Source organism: Ptychodera flava, unplaced genomic scaffold (assembly GCF_041260155.1).
Source record: "Ptychodera flava strain L36383 unplaced genomic scaffold, AS_Pfla_20210202 Scaffold_66__1_contigs__length_654902_pilon, whole genome shotgun sequence".
In the NCBI taxonomy this organism is placed as follows: Eukaryota; Metazoa; Hemichordata; class Enteropneusta; family Ptychoderidae; genus Ptychodera; species Ptychodera flava.
Window position 1 is genome coordinate 93,617 of NW_027248388.1, and position 19,191 is coordinate 112,807.

The 19,191-nt window shown below is 38.9% G+C and overlaps 1 protein-coding gene across 1 annotated transcript; it reads right to left on the reverse strand.

Moving 5' to 3' along the window:
- Window positions 1-999: 999 nt before the first annotated feature.
- LOC139128712 (proto-oncogene tyrosine-protein kinase ROS-like) lies at window positions 1,000-14,174 on the reverse strand. The gene is made up of 12 exons (XM_070694440.1): window positions 14,118-14,174; window positions 13,192-13,456; window positions 12,502-12,593; window positions 12,006-12,062; window positions 11,463-11,519; window positions 10,100-10,331; window positions 3,582-3,691; window positions 2,958-3,145; window positions 2,360-2,479; window positions 1,913-2,030; window positions 1,612-1,711; window positions 1,000-1,038 (listed from the first exon to the last, which is right to left on the reverse strand). Exons 1-7 carry the CDS (start codon window positions 14,172-14,174, stop codon window positions 3,660-3,662), a joined length of 792 nt encoding a protein of 263 aa, XP_070550541.1. The 3' UTR covers window positions 1,000-1,038; window positions 1,612-1,711; window positions 1,913-2,030; window positions 2,360-2,479; window positions 2,958-3,145; window positions 3,582-3,659.
- Between the last annotated feature and the right edge of the window lie 5,017 nt (window positions 14,175-19,191).

Below are 19,191 nucleotides of genomic sequence, written 5' to 3' on the forward strand. Positions count from 1 at the left end.
GTGGGTCTATGAATGTGCTAAATATATTATCTGCCAGAAGTTCTCTCTCGTCATTGATGACGTCACATGAGTAATTTTGAGAGATTATGTAAATTGCGTATGTATGTATGTATGTATGTATGTATGTATGTATGTATGTATGTATGTATGTATGTATGTATGTATGTATGTATGTATGTATGTATGTATGTATGTATGTATGTATGTATGTATGTATGTATGTATGTATGTATGTATGTATGTATGTATGTATGTATGTGTATACGTATTCTCTGTCTTTCGAATTTAATCTGAAGACCAGAAAGTAAACTTTCTACCCCTTCTTAATCCCTCGCGCTTTCATTATTGGATGTGAATAGCTTGTTAGCACTGTATTGATAATTTTATATCCAAAAATAAATTTTATGTGAGATGAATCCATCATGAAAGTAGGGTCTGTAAGAATATTGCCTATGCAGTTTCTGATCTGACGTTCAAATGTCTGTCTTTGCATTGTCACGTACACACTGATCTCTGCCGAATAAACTCAGCATCCATCGGTTACCAATCGCACAGTGCCATCACTTTGTTTCGTAACACTTTTCATTTGCTGCCTTCTTATAGTCTGGAGTGTCGGCACACGCCTTTTTGACGTCTATGAAAACCTGGAATGCAAGGAATGGCAAAACGTTGTTGATACTGCCTCTGGTTTGCCATAGCTCCTACTACTGAGGGACAAAACCATGGACAGTTTCCTATTTGCAAATTAATAAAAAACAGTTATTAAATTGCTATCAAATTTTCGCATCAGAGTTAATGACTAGAGACCAGTAACATCAACCAGTGATCTCCCTTGCAGGATAAAACTGCCTTTACTCAAATCGAAAAGCCATAAAGAACGGGACGATTGCTCGACACAAGTGAACCGCTCTTATTTAGCAGTGAAAAAAAGAACATTTACCTCGCTGCTTTTAGCCATGCCTTCAAGTTCAATGACGAGTTTGGAAAAGACGGTCGCTCGTTTTGTTTTCCGACCAGCACCTCGTCATGACGGAGTACCTGTTGGTGGAGGTAAGGTCAATGTCATGAAAATTTCAATGTCTGGTTATCGCTCTTTCGCTGATATGAGACCACATTTTCGAAATATTTATGTCCATGGCCATATGTGCAAAACACAATCTGTGTGCCTTATCAAAATACAGCAGGGTTTTCACGTGGCAATTGCCTGCATTTGACCGCAAAAAACATAGGTTTTCAGTTCAGTAACGTTCGTTTAAGTGAGGAATTCCTCATGGAGTTTCCGTGTAACATTCGTTTAAGAAAATATAAAATCAGTAACAAAACATACAGCCCGGTTTTTCCGTGTACATTCACAGTTATTTAATGATTTAGTGCCAGTGATTTATCAACAAAATTTCAAATTGGCTTCTGTTTTTGTAGCTTTCACTGTGTGATTATACATCACGAGAACTGCCACTTTTCATCTATGCAAGGCTGTTCCTTTCAAGTGTTTATAACTTATTGTAGTGAATATTATATTCATTTGCAATAAACCATTTCTGTTCATGATCATCAACCCAACCAAGGCGTACAGTACATTAGATAGAGGTAGATTTGTTTGTCATTACTTACAGTTTAGCGTCACAGTAAGCTGGTCTCTTCATTCGAAATCCCTTTGAAATGAACTCCCTCACTTTGGTCACGGTTTTGGCAGTAGGGTACGGTGTCTTACCTTATTTCAATCGTAAAAACAAAACAAAATATTCAAAGTTGATGGATAATTGAACATCAAAAGGGAAAACACCGCGATACAAGAAGACGTTTGACAACGTTTCCGTGTGCCCGAAGTCGCTAGCAGGATAACAGATTTCGAAGACCGGATAATGTCCGGCAAGTTGAAATGTTTGGTGGTACTTTTGCAAGCTGTACTTACCTAACGTAGTGATCTCCCACAGTACGATACCAAAGGACCAGACGTCGCTCATTGTTGAATATTCCCCTGAACTGACCGTTTCTGGTGAAAACCAACGTATTGGCTGGCGGGTGTGATGCTAAGAACAAACAACAAACACAATTTAAGAATCTCCATGGTAATCAGTAAATTGTCATGCAATGTAGTTCAGCACTATGATGGTAAATTAACTACTTTAGTTTGTGTTACTTTTCTATGATGGTAAAGTAAAGTAAACTATTTTAGTTTTCTTACTAATATGGTTGTAAAGGTTACCTTTTGCTTTACTAACATTCGCTATGATAGCATTGAACTCTGCATTTTATGGGCGGAGTTTCAGAAAGTATGCAGCAAAACAAATCTTTCAACGTCTTTCGTTTGATCGCAGTAGAGTAAAACAAAGGAAAATATCACAGAATGTAATGTTACCTCTTTAACTCTGATCGCTTCGATTTCCACATCACCTCTGAGACCAATATTTGATAACTTACAAGTTCGCCGGTCTTTTGATAGAAGAACTGTTTTTGCAGCAAGTTCGCCGTGCACATACTATGTCAATGTCAAACGGGAAGGAATGTAAACTAAATATGCATGACGCATTTCACATAACTAGAAAATTCGACTCGAGACAAACACCAATTACAATGTAGGAGTCATAAATAGCCAACACCTCGTTGTTTTATTAGATAGCATGTTCTGTGCCGTGAACCTTTTCCTCAAGTAAGTGGCATTTACATAATTGTCAATAAAAAATAAAAGCAAAAACAAAACAAAATACAACAAAACAAAACAAAAACCCAAGTGTAAATGCCCATAGGCCTTATCTATCAACACCTTATTTGACATTGCATGTGATGTTGCTGTTGTCGGAGACGGATAACACTTTGTTGTGATTTAAGGTTCAGCACAAATTGAATTCGTGCAAAGGTGCATCGGAGGAAGCATGGGGAATGAACGCAATTATACTCTAATGAAAACAACGCTGATAGCAGTTTGCAAGAGATATGCCACAGAATAGCGCCCTCACCGACTTGGAGGCTAGGTACTGCATTCCTGCGGCAATCTGCTTTCCCATAGAGACAAGATCCTTACTCTTGAGAACCAACTTCAGTCGAGCTGCGTTCGCGTAGTCGCTCGTCTTATCTCGCCGATAATCTCGAAGGTACTTCAATAGATTCCCTTGACCCATGAACTCCATGATGACGTAAACGGGTTCTGGAATGACGTTTTTAACACACGAATTTTGAAATGTTATGTACACTCGGGTATTGGATAATCAAACTAAGAGCAAAGGAAAGCGGACGTCATTGCACTCAGGGGAACGGCGATTACGACAAGAAAACTGCTCACTCACTTTTCAGATTTGTTTCACAATGTTTGCTTTTATAAAACTAAACTTTGAATTATCACGCTGAGAGGGGTTAAAATCGTAACTTCTTTGTCAAAATTATGCATTTAGTCCAAACCCTTTTTCTTTCTTTCTGTTTTTTGTTGTTGTTGTTTTTTTTTTTTTTTTTTGGGGGGGGGGTTGAGGTAAAACGGAATGAGTTGCATTCATGTACGTGACTTCGTTATCAACGGTCTCCTTACAGACTATTGATAGCAAATTTAAACCTAGCTTACAAAGAAAGTTCGCCGTAAACCAACTTACCTTTCTCAGTACAGCAACCGAGGAGGAGTACTATATTCCTGTGTGGTTCAATACGCTGTAGTATGTTCAACTCTACCGTCAGTCTCCTTTATCATCATCAGAAGCACTATCTATAAAGATACAGAAGGAGCAATTCATATGTCTATAACTGAGGGCGCTAACGCCCTGCACGTAGAATGCCAATGTAAGGGTAAAGTTTGGTCTGGTCCCCTGACCCATTTCTACCTCTGGCTACGCTGCTAACAAAAATAGGGTCAGGTATGGGCTATTGTAAGCATGGCTGTCGTTGGTTAATAGTACGAGCGCAGTGACTGAGTTGAATTCATTTCCAACTTAAAGTTATCTTTGAATTTAGATTTTGTATGCCCATGGAGAAATTTTACCTCCATGGTTATCCGAACCAAGCATCCTTTGTCGACATGCAAAAGGGGTGACAGTATGTTACGTCTGAGACAAAAATCATAGACGATAATCGTCATTTCAAAACTAAATGCCATCATGCAAGTACAAAGTCGAAGACTTAAAAGTGAAGCCGTTCAAATAAATTCAACGATCGATGTTCCATCGTGTAATTTCCAAGCTTGCCATTGTACAGATGTGCTGATCACATGATCTTGTCAGGCGACTGTGTCATTAATAGCCAGCCATGGTAGCCTGGGCTTAGCCCGTACCTGACTCTATTTTCGGGAGCAGCGCAGCCAGCGGTAGAAATGGGCCAGTGGACCAGACTAAGACAAAATTATCTTGTCTGTAATACGGTTGCAAGCCTTGGTAAGTGGATGCTTACATTTCTTTACATTAATCATGGGTGACTAGTGTTATGTGGGTCATTTCCCCCACACTCATCATGACCTGAGTTCAATTAGTCTAGAACATTCTCAAGGTCACTGCCCTTGATGACCTCACAACCTTGAATTCAATTAGTCATGTTTGGAATGTTCTGGAAAGTTGATTAGTTGTGTAAGGGAGATAATTTTAGAACAGTAATTAGCATGTCAATAAAAGTTCTAGATTGTTCTTACATGCCTTTATAAAAGGGACGTGCACAGCTTCCAGTCAGACTTTTGGGATCGTGTCTCTTGTGTGTTACTAAACTCCAGCAGTAGTCATTCTCAAGACTTTTCAAGACCTTCACTGCCAACGCTGGATTTATACTGTGGACTTTGTGCAGCTTCAAGCCTGCAAGGACTGTTCATTCATCCAACTGACTGTTACAACTCTGAGACTGGAGCTTTGCCGTCCCAGCTGAGATAAGTAGTCTGTACACTTTAAAGCTTGTACTCTATCCCTGACTTAGCAATTAGTTTCATTTTCGTAATAAATTTTGTTTAAACGTTAACTGCTGAGTTCACCCTTTTGTCGTTTTCTCTGCACGTAACAAATTGGGGGCTTGTCCGGGATACGAATATTTTGAGCCGTTTGACAACATTTTGCCAGCCTTTTCAAAACTACTGTATCCTGTGAACTCAGCGAAATTTAATCATGGCGGAATTTAAACCAGAGGAAATGGATGACCTTGATCAGGACACATTTGATTCCCTCAGAAAAGACGACCTCATTGCACTGGCCATTTCCTTAAAGTAGAAGTCAAAAGATCTATGCGCAAGAGGGAAATACAGTACCGTATTGCCAAACATCTAGTTGATTTAGGCCAATTTGAGGAATCCACCCTGAAAGATTATGAGCCCGAGTCTACCTCTGAACTCAGAAAATTAGAATTAGAATTGCAGACAAATTTGGAGATCAAGAAACTAGAATTACAAATGGAAAAAAGAGAGACAGGCATTAGAAAAAGAAAAAATACAAATGCAATTAGAAATGGAGAAAGACAGAGAGAGAAAGACAGGCAGGAAAGATTAGAAATGAAACGTTTAGAGCTTGGACAGTCAGGAAAATTCTTCCCTTCAGACAAGTTTGACATCACTAAGCATTTCAGGTTAGTTCCCCCTTTCCAAGAAAAGGATGTTGATAAATATTTCCTTCATTTTGAGAAAATTGCTCAGAGTCTGAACTGGCCTAAGGAGTCCTGGTCTATGCTTTTGCAGAGTGCTTTGGTGGGTAAAGCCAGAGAAATTTACATTCAGTTGTCAGTAGAGCAGGCTTCAGATTATGATTCTGTGAAGGAATTAATTCTCAAGGGTTATGAGTTGGTGCCTGAAGCTTACCGTCAGAAATTTAGGGATTGTGAGAAGGCGAAAGATCAAACTTATGTTGAATTTGCTCGAACAAAAGAACAACTGTTTGATCGTTGGTGTTCTTCTGAAAAGGTCAGTCAGAATTATGACAAATTACGACAGCTCGTTTTGATTGAGGAATTTAAAAGGTGCATCCGGAGTGACATCAAGACGTTTATCAATGAACAAAAGGCAGATACATTAGAGGTTGCTGCACGTTTGGCCGATGATTATTCATTGACCCATAAATCTTCATTTCTCAGCAAACCGTCCCAGTCCTTTTCCTACAGAAACAATGCAGGTAAATTTAACTCCTCCTTTTCATCCAAGAATTTTTCAAAGGACAGTAGAAAATCAAATGACAACAGTTCACAGAGTTCAAGTAACACTCCCACATCATCAGATCCCAAGTCTCAATCTCCTTCTGACAAACAGTTCGGTACACTTTCTTGTAATTATTGCAAGAAAGACGGCCATTTAATGTCAGAGTGTTTCAAATTGAAAAGAAAACGTGAAGGTCAAAGTGGTCAAAGTGGATCTAAGCCAACCGGCTTTATTTCTTCATCAACTCAATTAGAGTCTAATAATGTGTGCAACACATTTTCTGAGGTTAAACCCCTCTACCCTCTTATCCCCAATTAATAAGGTCAAGGTCATTCTTCACAGGATAGCATTATGGGTATTTTCGAGCCATTTATTCATGATGGTTTTATATCACTTTCTAGTGATTTCTCTTCCGCTACCCCTGTCAAAATTTTAAGAGATACCGGGGCTTCCCAGTCTCTTTTGTTGGCAGATACCCTGCCCGTTTTCTGAAAAGTCATTTTCAGGTTCTAAAGTTCTTATTAAGGGGGTAGATTGCAATGACTACATTCCTGTTCCTCTCCATAATGTCTACTGTCTTCGGACTTTGTTTCTGGACCTGTGACTTTAGGTATTAGGCCTTTTTTGCCTTTTGAAGGGATTCACCTTCTTCTTGGAAACGACCTTGCTGGGGACAAGTCATTACTAATCCACTTGTGACTGATAATCCTAGTTTAGATCAGGATCCAGAGCCAATTGAACAAGAGATACCCGATTTATTTCCTTCATGTGCCATTACTCGAGCCATGTCAAAGAAAACTTCCGAGAATCAAAATACTCTCAAAAATAATGTCACAGATGTTGACTTAAATGACACCTTTCTCAGTCAGGTGTTTGACACGGATCATTCCGTTATCCCTCATGGATTTGAAACTTCCAGTAAAACTTCTGCTGACCAAAGTCAGACATTTTCTAGATCAAATCTCATTGCAGAACAACACAAAGACCCAGATATTTTGTCTTTGTTTGACAGGGTAGATGATGAAGGTAAAACTTCAGATAGCTCTGTTTCCTATTATACAAAATCTGGTATTCTCATGCGTAAATGGAGACCTCCAGATGTTTTGGTTGATGACGATTGGGCTATAAAACATCAAATTGTGGTTCCAAAGCCCTACCATGCTGAAATATTGCGCCTGGCCCATGAAACGCCCTGGGCTGGTCACTTAGGAGTCAGGAAAACTTATCATAAAATTCTCAGTCACTTTTATTGGCCTAATCTCAGGCAGGATGTAGCACATTTCTGTAAAACTTGTCACACATGTCAAATGGTAGGAAAGCCAAATCAGACCATTCCAAAGGCCCCTTTACAGCCAATTCCTGCATTTCAAGAACCATTTAGTAGGATACTAATAGACTGTGTTGGGCCCCTACCAAAAACAAGATCAGGAAATGAGTATATGTTGACAATTATGTGTACATCAACCCGGTTCCCAGAAGCCATACCACTGAGAAATATAAAGACAAAGACTATAGTGAAAGCTTTAGTCAAATTTTTCACTTTATTTGGCCTCCCTAAATGTGTCCAGTCCGATCAAGGCTCCAACTTTATGTCTGGAATTTTTCAACAAGTAATGGATCAGCTAGGCATTAAACAGTATAGGTCATCCGCCTATCATCCAGAAAGTCAGGGTGCTCTTGAGCGATTTCATCAAACTTGAAAAACATGATTAGGACCTACTGTTTTGACACAGAGAAGCAGTGGGACGAAGGAATTCATTTTCTGCTCTTTGCTGTTAGAGAGTCAATTCAAGAGTCTCTTGTTTTAGCCCATTTGAGCTTGTATTTGGACATACAGTCCGTGGCCCACTTAAGCTCGTTAAAGAGAAATTCCTGTCTGACGACGATGATTGTCTGAATATTTTGCAATATGTGTCAGATTTTCGTACAAAACTCTCTAAAGCATGTGAATTAGCCAGAGAAAATCTTGAGTCATCTCAGCAGTCAATGAAAATCAAATACGATAAAAGCACCTCAAAAAGGAAGTTTGAACCAGGTCAAAAAGTTCTTGTTCTACTTCCAATTCCTGGCAAACCACTCCATGCTCGTTACTTTGGGCCATACCTAATTGATAAGAAATTGAGTGATTTAAATTACATCATAATAACACCTGACAGGCGAAAACAAAAACAGCTATGTCACATAAATATGCTTAAGCCATATTTGGATAGGGATAATCCTACTATAACTCAGCCTGTCAGTGCAGTCAGTTCAAACCATTATGAAGATAGTGGTACTGAAACTGACTTGAGTGAAAATACTCTAAACTCAAAGCTGGGCTCGGTCAAGCTTCAGAACTCAGAAATCCTGGAGAAGCTGGAGTCTACAAAGTTGGCACACCTCCAGCCAGAACAACAACAACAGCTGAAAGAACCAATCCATGAACATTTGTTTCAAGATGTTCCAACGAGGACAAACATCATCTACCACAACGAAGATGTCTGCGACAGTAATCCAGTGGAACAACATCCAGACGGACTGAATCCTGCGAAAGCGGAATATCTCCAGGAGGAAGCCAAGTATTTGCCGAACAATGACTTTATCGAACTCAGTAAAAATAACCGGACTTTGCCGTGCATACTTTATGCCAAATTCAGTGCCATTTCAAGTTTCCAACAACAAATTGCAAGAAGATAGTCATGGGACATCCTGTTTGCTACTTTTCACGCAAATTTAACAAATCCCAGAGAAACTACTCTACAATTGAAAAAGAGTGTTTATCTTTGATATTAGCTTTACAGCATTTTGAAGTTTATGTTACTTCTTCAAATCAGCCAATAGTGGTTTATATTGATCACAACCCTCTTGTTTTTCTGCAGAAATTTAAAGGCAAAAATCAGAGATTGCTAAGATGGAGTTTAATGTTACAGGAGTTTAATCTTGACATTAGACATATCAAGGCAGAGACAATTTAATTGCAGACTGTCTTTCTCGTATTTAGAGTTTATTGTTGTTCACTTTCAAGAAGTTTTACTTTAGAAAAAAAAAAAAAAAAATTCGAGTACTTAAATCTTTTAAAAGATAACATTTCCAAAAGAAAGATTTTTCTTTGAAAATTTTCTTTTTTGAAGAGGGGGTGTGTTATGTGGGTCATTTCCCCCACACTCATCATGACCTGAGTTCAATTAGTCTAGAACATTCTCAAGGTCACTGCCCTTGATGACCTCACAACCTTGAATTCAATTAGTCATGTTTGGAATGTTCTGGAAAGTTGATTAGTTGTGTAAGGGAGATAATTTTAGAACAGTAATTAGCATGTCAATAAAAGTTCTAGATTGTTCTTACATGCCTTTATAAAAGGGACGTGCACAGCTTCCAGTCAGACTTTTGGGATCGTGTCTCTTGTGTGTTACTAAACTCCAGCAGTAGTCATTCTCAAGACTTTTCAAGACCTTCACTGCCAACGCTGGATTTATACTGTGGACTTTGTGCAGCTTCAAGCCTGCAAGGACTGTTCATTCATCCAACTGACTGTTACAACTCTGAGACTGGAGCTTTGCCGTCCCAGCTGAGATAAGTAGTCTGTACACTTTTAAAGCTTGTACTCTATCCCTGACTTAGCAATTAGTTTCATTTTCGTAATAAATTTTGTTTAAACGTTAACTGCTGAGTTCACCCTTTTGTTCGTTTTCTCTGCACGTAACACTAGTTAGATAGATAGATAGATAGATAGATAAATAGATAGATTGATAGATCAATCTGATGATCGATCGATAGATAGATAGATAGATAGATAGATAGATAGATAGATAGATAGATAGATAGATAGATAGATAGATAGATAGATAGATAGATAGATAGATAGATAGATAGATAGATAGGAAGGAAGGATTTATGGTGATTCATTAATCAATTTGCTAATCATGGAAACACATGCCGAGAGACTGGAATAAGGCTGGCAAATATAGAAGACCAGAAAAAAAAACAGATCGCCTCAGATAGACAACAAAATGATCCTAAATTATATTGGGAATATCTTACCTTTGACAGACTTCACAGCTACCAATGTCTTGCCGCTTTTGCCAGCAATTTCAGTCGCCGTGGCCCGGTTTATCTGCCCGTACGAGCCAGTGCCAATGAGTTCATGCATTTTGATATGCTGGCGTGGAAAATCGTTGGAGCGTGCGCCGAGTTTCATGTAGATGTCAGCTGTATCCGTAGCAGGCTGGCGAAGAGATGTGTACTGCGATTCTAAAGACGTGTAATTGCTTTCCTGAGGATGTGACGATACAAGAGAGGCTATCAGTATCATCGGCATTATTACTGAAATACTGTCCTACGCTAAGTATATAGATAGCAAAATAGTATATTCTATCAGTATCGATTTTCCGTATGCTGGGGGGGGGGGGGCTTTCAGTTATTACGAGGATCACAGGCGAGGGGAAATCAAGTACATGTTAAGATTAATGTGACCCCCTCTTTTTCTTGTAAGCCATGCCCCCTATGCAACCTCGAAATATTACATTTCTTGTACTTTCAGTGATCCCTCTCTAGTCAAGTTCAATTGATTACATATTTGAAATTAAAACGCATAGCAGCTAACGTCATGCGTGTGCGTATAGCCTTTATTAATTCCACCTTAGGGCGTGTGCCAATGAACCTTACTAGTGTCAACTGTGTAATTGATAATGGGCACATTCATGTATTTCACCAACTTCATGTATTGTATATTCGTTGGGTAAGCTATTCCAATTCTCTTTAACGTGATTATTGTGGAAAGTTTTTTTCTTTTAAATTTTGTATAAACCACAGTAAAAATTTGTATCAATTACATTGTTAGCAACAGTCAAATGTGACCCTCCCCCAAGGACAGGATTGTAAAATATGAACCTCGAACTTTTCGGTCCATTCCCTTATAATGACTGAACATTCCCTTGGGTCAAGTTTCAGCGATAATCATGAATAGCCAGGGAGTCGATGGCACAAAGTGTAGAGAAGGTTAAGGCTTTGGTATCTGTACACAATGGTGGGATATTATTAGCTGGCATCAATTGGATCGTTTGGATGAAGTGATTGGTTTGCACGGGAGAATTGCCGTACAAGGTGATCTAAAATGGGTTTTGTTGCCATGATGAAAAAGGTACACCCATGTAACCCCGAAAGAAAACTATCTACATTTAAAATTACACTGAATAGTCACCGCCCCTTTTAAAGCTATTTAAATACATTCACCATGTGTTGTCTCATAAAACAATGAATTGAAGACTGTTACCGCAAGTTTTGTTCGAAAATTTTGCCAGGTTAACATCTGCTTACCACTGATGGTAGAATGGAAAACACTGTTGTCAAAAGACGTTAGTGTTTGTGGATGTTGAAATTATGAATCATACTATTTTGATCTGACCTTCTCTGACTCAGTAAACTCCAAATCCTGATAATGTCCTCTCTCTTCGTCGTTGTCCTGGTAACGAATAATATGATGTCACAGTTTTAAACATAGACATCAATTTTTGAGCTACCTTTCTGAAAATGGAATTCTAGTACATGTTTCACTAAAGTGAAGTAATGTTTGTTACTTTAATAATATTATGATTTTCAATATATATAGAAGCGTAGTTTTATGGACATATATTACGACGACGGTGTCCTTTCTAAATGTATGCAATCCTCGGACTCTTCGTTAAAAGCGCAACAAGAGCTTAGCCAATGATTAATTAATAAACTTTCATTGTTCCTTCTCTAAGTAAGAGTGATAAGTTTAATATATTTAAAAACAGTTTGAACAAATTTGAACAATTGTTTTTGAAAATTTTACAGAAAATCACATATTTAGCGAAAAAGTAAGCTTGTTGAATCTCTCTCTCCTCTCTCTCTCTCCTCTCTCTCTCTCTCTCTCTCTCTCTCTCTCTCTCTCTCTCAGACTCTCTCACACACAACAAAGACCTACCTTTCCAATATGTTTTAATTCTGATCCTAAAGAGGTCCCTTGTTCTTCGGTTTGTTCCTACATAACAAACACAATGTTGAATCATTCATCTGATTAATACTGTAAATATAATAATTGCGACCTCAAGCTAATGTTTGCGTACGAAGACACATATCCGTGGCGGGGTTGACCTTTGACCCGCATAGCGACGCACGCTACCCCACCGACAGATAGCTGCGTTTCCACAGCTAATACACGGGTAGGATAGATACTACAATAGATGACTGGACCAACGGATCAATGAACACAAGTGTTAGCTTGGAGATAGAGAAATTGAAGGGGGACAGATATAGAGATACCAGAGAGAGAGAGAGAGAGAGAGAGAGAGAGAGAGAGAGAGAGAGAGAGAGAGAGAGAGAGAGAGAGAGAGAGATTTCCAAAATCAAATTTGAAATTCTTTGCTATCGTAAGAAGTACACATAAATAGACATGAAAATGCAGTTGAGTCTCCCCTTACCGGTGAATACTTTCTTCGTCTGTACCAGTAATATCCGAGAGCAAGAGCAACGCCGATAACGATAAGCAGGCCAAAAACGATCCCAGTAATTCCTGACGAATTTCAATGATTATAGAAAGGCGAAAAGTAATAATATTTTCAGAATGTCGTAGTGTGATGTTTACAATAAATCGTACGTTAAAACCTTAGTGCTGTCGAAGACGGAATGTCAAGTGAAATATTCACTATTGGAAGAAACAGTAGTTTTAAAATAACGGAACAACATATTCTTAAGGTACAGTAATGTCAGATAGACAAAAATAAACGTGCATAGTCTGTGAGACATTTTCCATTGAAAGATGATAATTTTTTACTCTATAAACCCTTAAATGATATTGGTACATTAGCTCGTTATCATAATTCTGGACTTTTGGGGATGTGGTTCGACGACTTTTGAAGTAGGTCGAATAAATTGCTTTGGCAGTAGCACGGAGGAGTGTTGGTTCTCCCGATCGGTGAACAGGTTGTTGTGCTTCAATCTTTTTCGCAATGCGATTTATCAAACGTTATACAGATACTGTATCTCGTATTTTCGGAAATGAAAGAACGCAGTATACCTGATTGATTATCTGACAAATATACTTACGATGAAGGGGCAAAGATATCACGATAAATCTGAAAACAACGGTAGACATTTAATGATATGCATACCTCCAGCAGAAACCCCTCTTCTCCCTACCAATTTAATTCTGCACTGATCTTCAGAAACGTAGTTTGTAGCAGTACTGACGTAGTCTCCATAGTCTTCTATGGTGACGAAAGCCACGATCAACTTACTCGTTGTCTCAGTCCCTTCTATCGTCTCCTTTGAGCTGGTAATGATTTGTTGACCGTATTTCCGCCATACGAAGGTTGGCGACACCGATGCCAAACTCGACCTTATCGCTGAAATGTGATCGTTGAGCGGTGGGTTCGACTAAAAATAAAAATAACATACGTATTTTCGATTTCATTTCACGCTAAAATGTAACACAACCACGATCTGTCGAGAACAGTGCGTATGATGTTGTATGTGATAGAAGTTAATATAACTGCGTTTTTTGTCGATAGACGGCCAGAAGTAGCGTTTTTCGCTATTTTGTTTCTAAACCACGTCGTGTTTTTGTCAGTACAATCGTCATGTGTGTACTGTACCGTAGACGTTATTGGTGATCATCGGATAAAAGTCCGAGCCAGAATTCATTCGGCAACACCAGCTCGTAAGTATAATCGAAACCTACCAGTGGGGGCGCCCATCAAGCACTCCAAAAAAACTTTAACATGTTTCTCCTTTTTCTGAATGAATATTTCCATTAGTCTGACATTTTAGTGAATGGTTAATATTTCCCCATTACTTGGCAGACAATATGTGAAACAATGAGAGCGTTTCATTCGCTAGGATTATACTTTCCTCCTTTATGACAATTCGTATAAAAAATAAAAACGTATATTTTTAATAATCACGGAGAGTCATACATTTTTCAGCTATTGATGATATTAATGGCATATGATTTTACCTGAGCATTTTGTTCACATTACATGGTCGCAATGACTTATTTCGTACAGTACACATCTAGGTATGTGGTGTTTCTACCAACTCCTTCGGTGTTGTCATAGAAGGTGTTCCTTGCCACGCAGGTGTAGTTTCCGGCCATGTCTATGCTAACGTCAGTTAGTTGAAGGGTTTCACCAGGCTGTATTTCACAGTTGGGCAAAGTACAGCGGATGCCGTCTTTCAGTTGCACCGGGGTGTCATTTTCCACACTACACGAGACAGTCAAACTCCGCCCTTCTGTAAGTTCTGCACGCTTACTTGTCTGTGCTTACAGTTGGCGGATCTACGGGATATGACATACATTAATAGAAAGGCGTTATATTTTCTCACATTCCTCGCCACTCGGAGAGTCGGATCGATGGCGTTAAAGGAATCGATGCTGGACTCTAAGAAATTTTCCGACGCTGCGTATAAATGCAAATGCACGAAAGCGATATACATTAAACGAGCTCTGATTCGATAATAAACTATCTTTTGCTCCATATGCAAAGTATTACACAATGGTGTGATGGGTAGCACACAGACGAGAACTACAAGTAAGTAGGTCACTGTGCAGTGACAACCGCAACAGAAGCATTTTCACAAACAAAATGAGTTTTTATTTGTCTGTCTCGTTTTGAAGGATGTACATCGTTGGTGGCAGACTCACAAAATACGCTTGACGGTCGATTGAGTGATTGAGTGGGTGAACGGATGATTTGTGTTCTGTTTCATGTCAAACGCGTGAGTGGGGCGAGCGCATAATGAATTTGCCGGAGTGTGAGTCACGTGATAGAGGTACACCTTGGCGTCAGATTGCGCCTAAGGTCGTGCTGATAGATCCATGGGGCAAATGAAATGCTAATTGTCACCTATCATCTGAACGAGGGCGTTCACGTAATCGCTGTCGCTGGGGTCAGCATCATCCCAGTTCATGTACATGAGTTTTAATGGCGATAACACCAACTGTTTTCTGCTTTACTGTCTAAAACATTTGATATATTGCTTCGTACACACTTCAGTTCAGTGTTGGACACTTCTGTTCAGAGCTGATAGGTCTCTCGTTTCCAGCGTTTGTGGATGACAAACAGATCAAACAACACCTTGTAGATGCCATTCGTGAAAAGGCGTTCACCAAAACGAACGTTGATATCACGAATGAAGCCATGGCCGCCGAGGGCGCAGTGTTCTTACCTACTGCTGTGCGGCACCAGGCCTAGAAACATCAGCAATCAAGCCCTGTGACACAAATCATAGGATTTAAAGACTGTACCCCTTTGAACACCGACAACAATTACTAGATTCCTCACAATTCACGAAGCAAGTCACCACAATGGGATTAAAGTCTTTCTTAAAAATACATCATTCCAACTTTTCCCCCACACAGAAACTGGGCAGTTTGGATTATTCATACCTATCTTAATCCTACTGTTCGTAATGTTTATGTCGTAAACACATCTATCGCACACTTTTAACAACTTTCCCGGGTTCTTGAACCCGGTTGGTCAAAATTGGCTGTTCTGGCCTTTTTGATCACCCCTCTTAAAATGCTTGGATAGTTGACTTGGAAAACAAAGAATCGCGATAAACCAGCTTGCAAACAATAGACAAATTACCATAAAAACCCTTCGACAAGGGTAGTGGTATCGTCTGTCAACACAAAAGATTATGTTCACTAGTGCCGAAGACAATTACGAAACATTCAGTATTACACACAACAACACAGTGACGACACAGAACAAACAATAAACAAAGTACACGAATTATTTAACAAAATATACGACAACAAACACATCGATCATGATACATAGAAGTGTCTTGATCCATAAAACATAAAAATCCGTACCCCGCAGTGGTACTTATTGCCCAAAAAAATCACAAACCTTCGAAAAATCTAAAAGACACACTAGTCAAAAACAAAATTTACAGAAGTAAAGTAACATAGAACAAACAAACCGAACCACCAAACGGATTCACAACGAGATCCAAAAATTAATATACTTGCCTCGCTACTCGAAGAGCAAGACCACTAAAATGCATTAAAATAAATTTTCAAAAACACAAACTAAGGAAAGAATCTACACTGCGACTGACGAGAAACCACCTCGGGTTTTGAAACGCAAGCGTCAAAGGGCCACTCTATCAACATTGTAACACCATAGGTCCGGCTGCGTCTCGCCATAAGCTTTCCCCACACAAACAAAACATTACCGTACACACTAATCCAAACTTCCCTACAAATATCCGAAGCGAAACAAACATTTCATTAACACAAACAATCGGATAAGAATGTAGGAACACATTTTTGCAACGAATCAAACACAAACTCGACACAAAAACATTTTGGATAGTTAGTGGGGAGCCTCTTTCACATTTTTTACACTTTATTTCTAGTCATATAGCCAAATTTACTAACATGACAAAAAGAAAATGACATCGAATAATATCAATCATAAGTGTGGTTTTCTCTCCTTATTTACTGTCAAAAAACACTAGAAAAACATTGAATCTCAAGCAGTTTTTTATGTTTTCGCTTCCGGTCTAACGGCCAGTACAAGGCAGATAGGCCTATTCTCTTCCGGACCACCCCGGCCGCTTCCGCGGACACACGGTGCCTTGGGGCAGCTTCTTCTACGTTGCACGTTGCACACCCTCTCAAAACCTTGTCACTCACCTATATATTTTTATTGAGTAAATGAGAATGTATTTTCAAAGAGGAGACTCGCAGTCCAGTTGCTGTGATGTACTTTAAGAAAAATTAAGACGTTTACAGGAAAATTCAGTTTAGGCTACCCTCGGCTTTTCCAGTAACCGCGAGTTACTGGTAGTGGTAGCCTGCGGTAACTTATGCACTCAAATACGATCACGGACGTACCACGCACGTACAAACACCACGATAGTAAGCTTACGATGTGGTGTGGGCCGACGAACATATCACTGCACACGGGCACGAGCTTTAATAGGCGGCTTCAAATTGTCCCTTTCCAATGAACGTTAGTGTTGTATTTGTAGTGACATGTGTGGAACCAACTAATTTGTCATGCTTTGTAAAGAGTAAGTGACATGTGTGGAACCAACAAATTTGTCCGCATGCTTTGTAAAGAGTAATTTTAATTCATTGCTCTTGTGTGGGGGTTGTCAACCTGATGTAATCGCAAATCCTCAGATTTCCATCTGATATAAGTATGTACGTACACAAGAAAAGTAAACTCATGAATTTTAATAGACGGGGTGGCTATGACCAATTTCAGCCAAAATTGGTCAGAGCCACCCCGTCTAAGTCTGTGTGGGGAAAAGTTGTCATGTTTTTTCACGTGGATAATAATACAACTGCTGACGAGGGCAACGTCTTCCATACTTGTGACAGCGTCACACGTGGTATTTCCTTGTTATTTGAGAGAACACGTTTTTACAATCTATGTATGTAAGACAAAATTTAGAGGTGCATAGTTTGATATCCAGTGCCTGTGAAAGATTTATGTAGAAAATTCTTATTACTAAATGCTGCTAGGAGTACAGCTATATCGCCGGATTACACTCCCACATTATCAGCGTTACTTTAGTTTAAAATATAGGATAACGTTGTCATTTCATTTTCCACATAGTAATGATAATGATGATGATCTGGCTTTTTTCGTGATTTTATTTTGGCATTGTACATAGTTCTGTAATTTCGAGGTAAAGGCGAGTGAACTGGCTTTTACCTATGACACATCACTGTAATTCCGAAAATAATCAGCTTCAACAGAACGGAGACATTCAACCAATTCCTCGGAAGCGTCTTTCTCGCACCCGACAATTTTCCCAAGACTGTACGTGTGCAATGGTGTTATGTAAAGGTGAATCGCTGCCTGTAAAACCGGTCATTGTTGCCGTGACACTCTGAAGAGTATAATAATATGATTCAGTGTTTCGTTTACGCCCCACCCCCAGGAAATATCTTTCTGCAAGAATTCCTCCTTATCAGTTACCCCTTCCTCTTCCAACCTGATTTTGAGATTTGTTATACGAAGCTAGAGATAATGAATACATATCTTTCTGTCTCATGGTGATTAACACACTGGATGGGATCACATGTTATGCAAACTATTGCCTCCTTCAAGTAAGTAAGAGTACTTGAAGAAAGATGTTTCCAGGGCAAACTCAAACAAACACGCGGATATTTAGATTACGTATTTAGGTGACCAACATTGTCTGTTCAGTTCCCTATGTCTTATAGAAACCCATTCACAGCAAAACGAATAAACGATATTATATAAAAGCGTACATCAGATGCTATCGGCTGTAGAAAGTACTTTGAAAGCTGAGCGTATTGTATATTTTGCGGTCACGGTAAATGTCGTTAAATGGAAACAAAATGCATTACTTATGTCTGACAGAAAGTATAATTACATAGTATTTCAAGAAAAATTAGACAGCCGACGACTAATTTCCATTAGAATTTGGCAATATGTAGGTTAAATCCCTTGTTCCGATTATAGCTTATAAGAAAGCCTGACAATTTTGCTGAATGTTTATTGCAAGCGCAATCGATTGTTTGTAATTTCATAATTGCTTGCAAAATTGCTCTGTGGAATGATCAATCCATCAGTCGTGATAACGGAAGAAATTCTGCGCTGATCGATACAGAACTTTCAAACAAATACTGTCACTTTATTTGGATCACTTCCAAGGGCCTATTGAGAAAGAATATTATGACAAGGCTTCGCTCTGATGATAATTGAGTGAAGGTTTCCGTGCATATTCTTAGTAAAATTGTCAAATATATGTGTAAGCATACGGCTTTGCTAATTAAAACTGGCGATAAAGTGTATAATTTGCATCTTATCCTCTATCATCATCATCATCATCATCATCATCATCATCATCATCATCATCATCATCATCATCATCATCATCGTCATCATCGTCATCTATATCATCATATCCATCATCAACAAAACAACAAAAATTTTAACACCGTCATTATCAGTTGCTTCATTTTCTACTAATCTCACTCTTACCTCCAATATTTGTTTGAACCCATTGTAACGCAGCAACCTAGTCACACAAGCCATAGTTACCGATAGCATGCTCATCACCTGAGCTATATTACAATCGAAAACAGAAAATTGCTTAGTTTTTTTTAATTAACACAG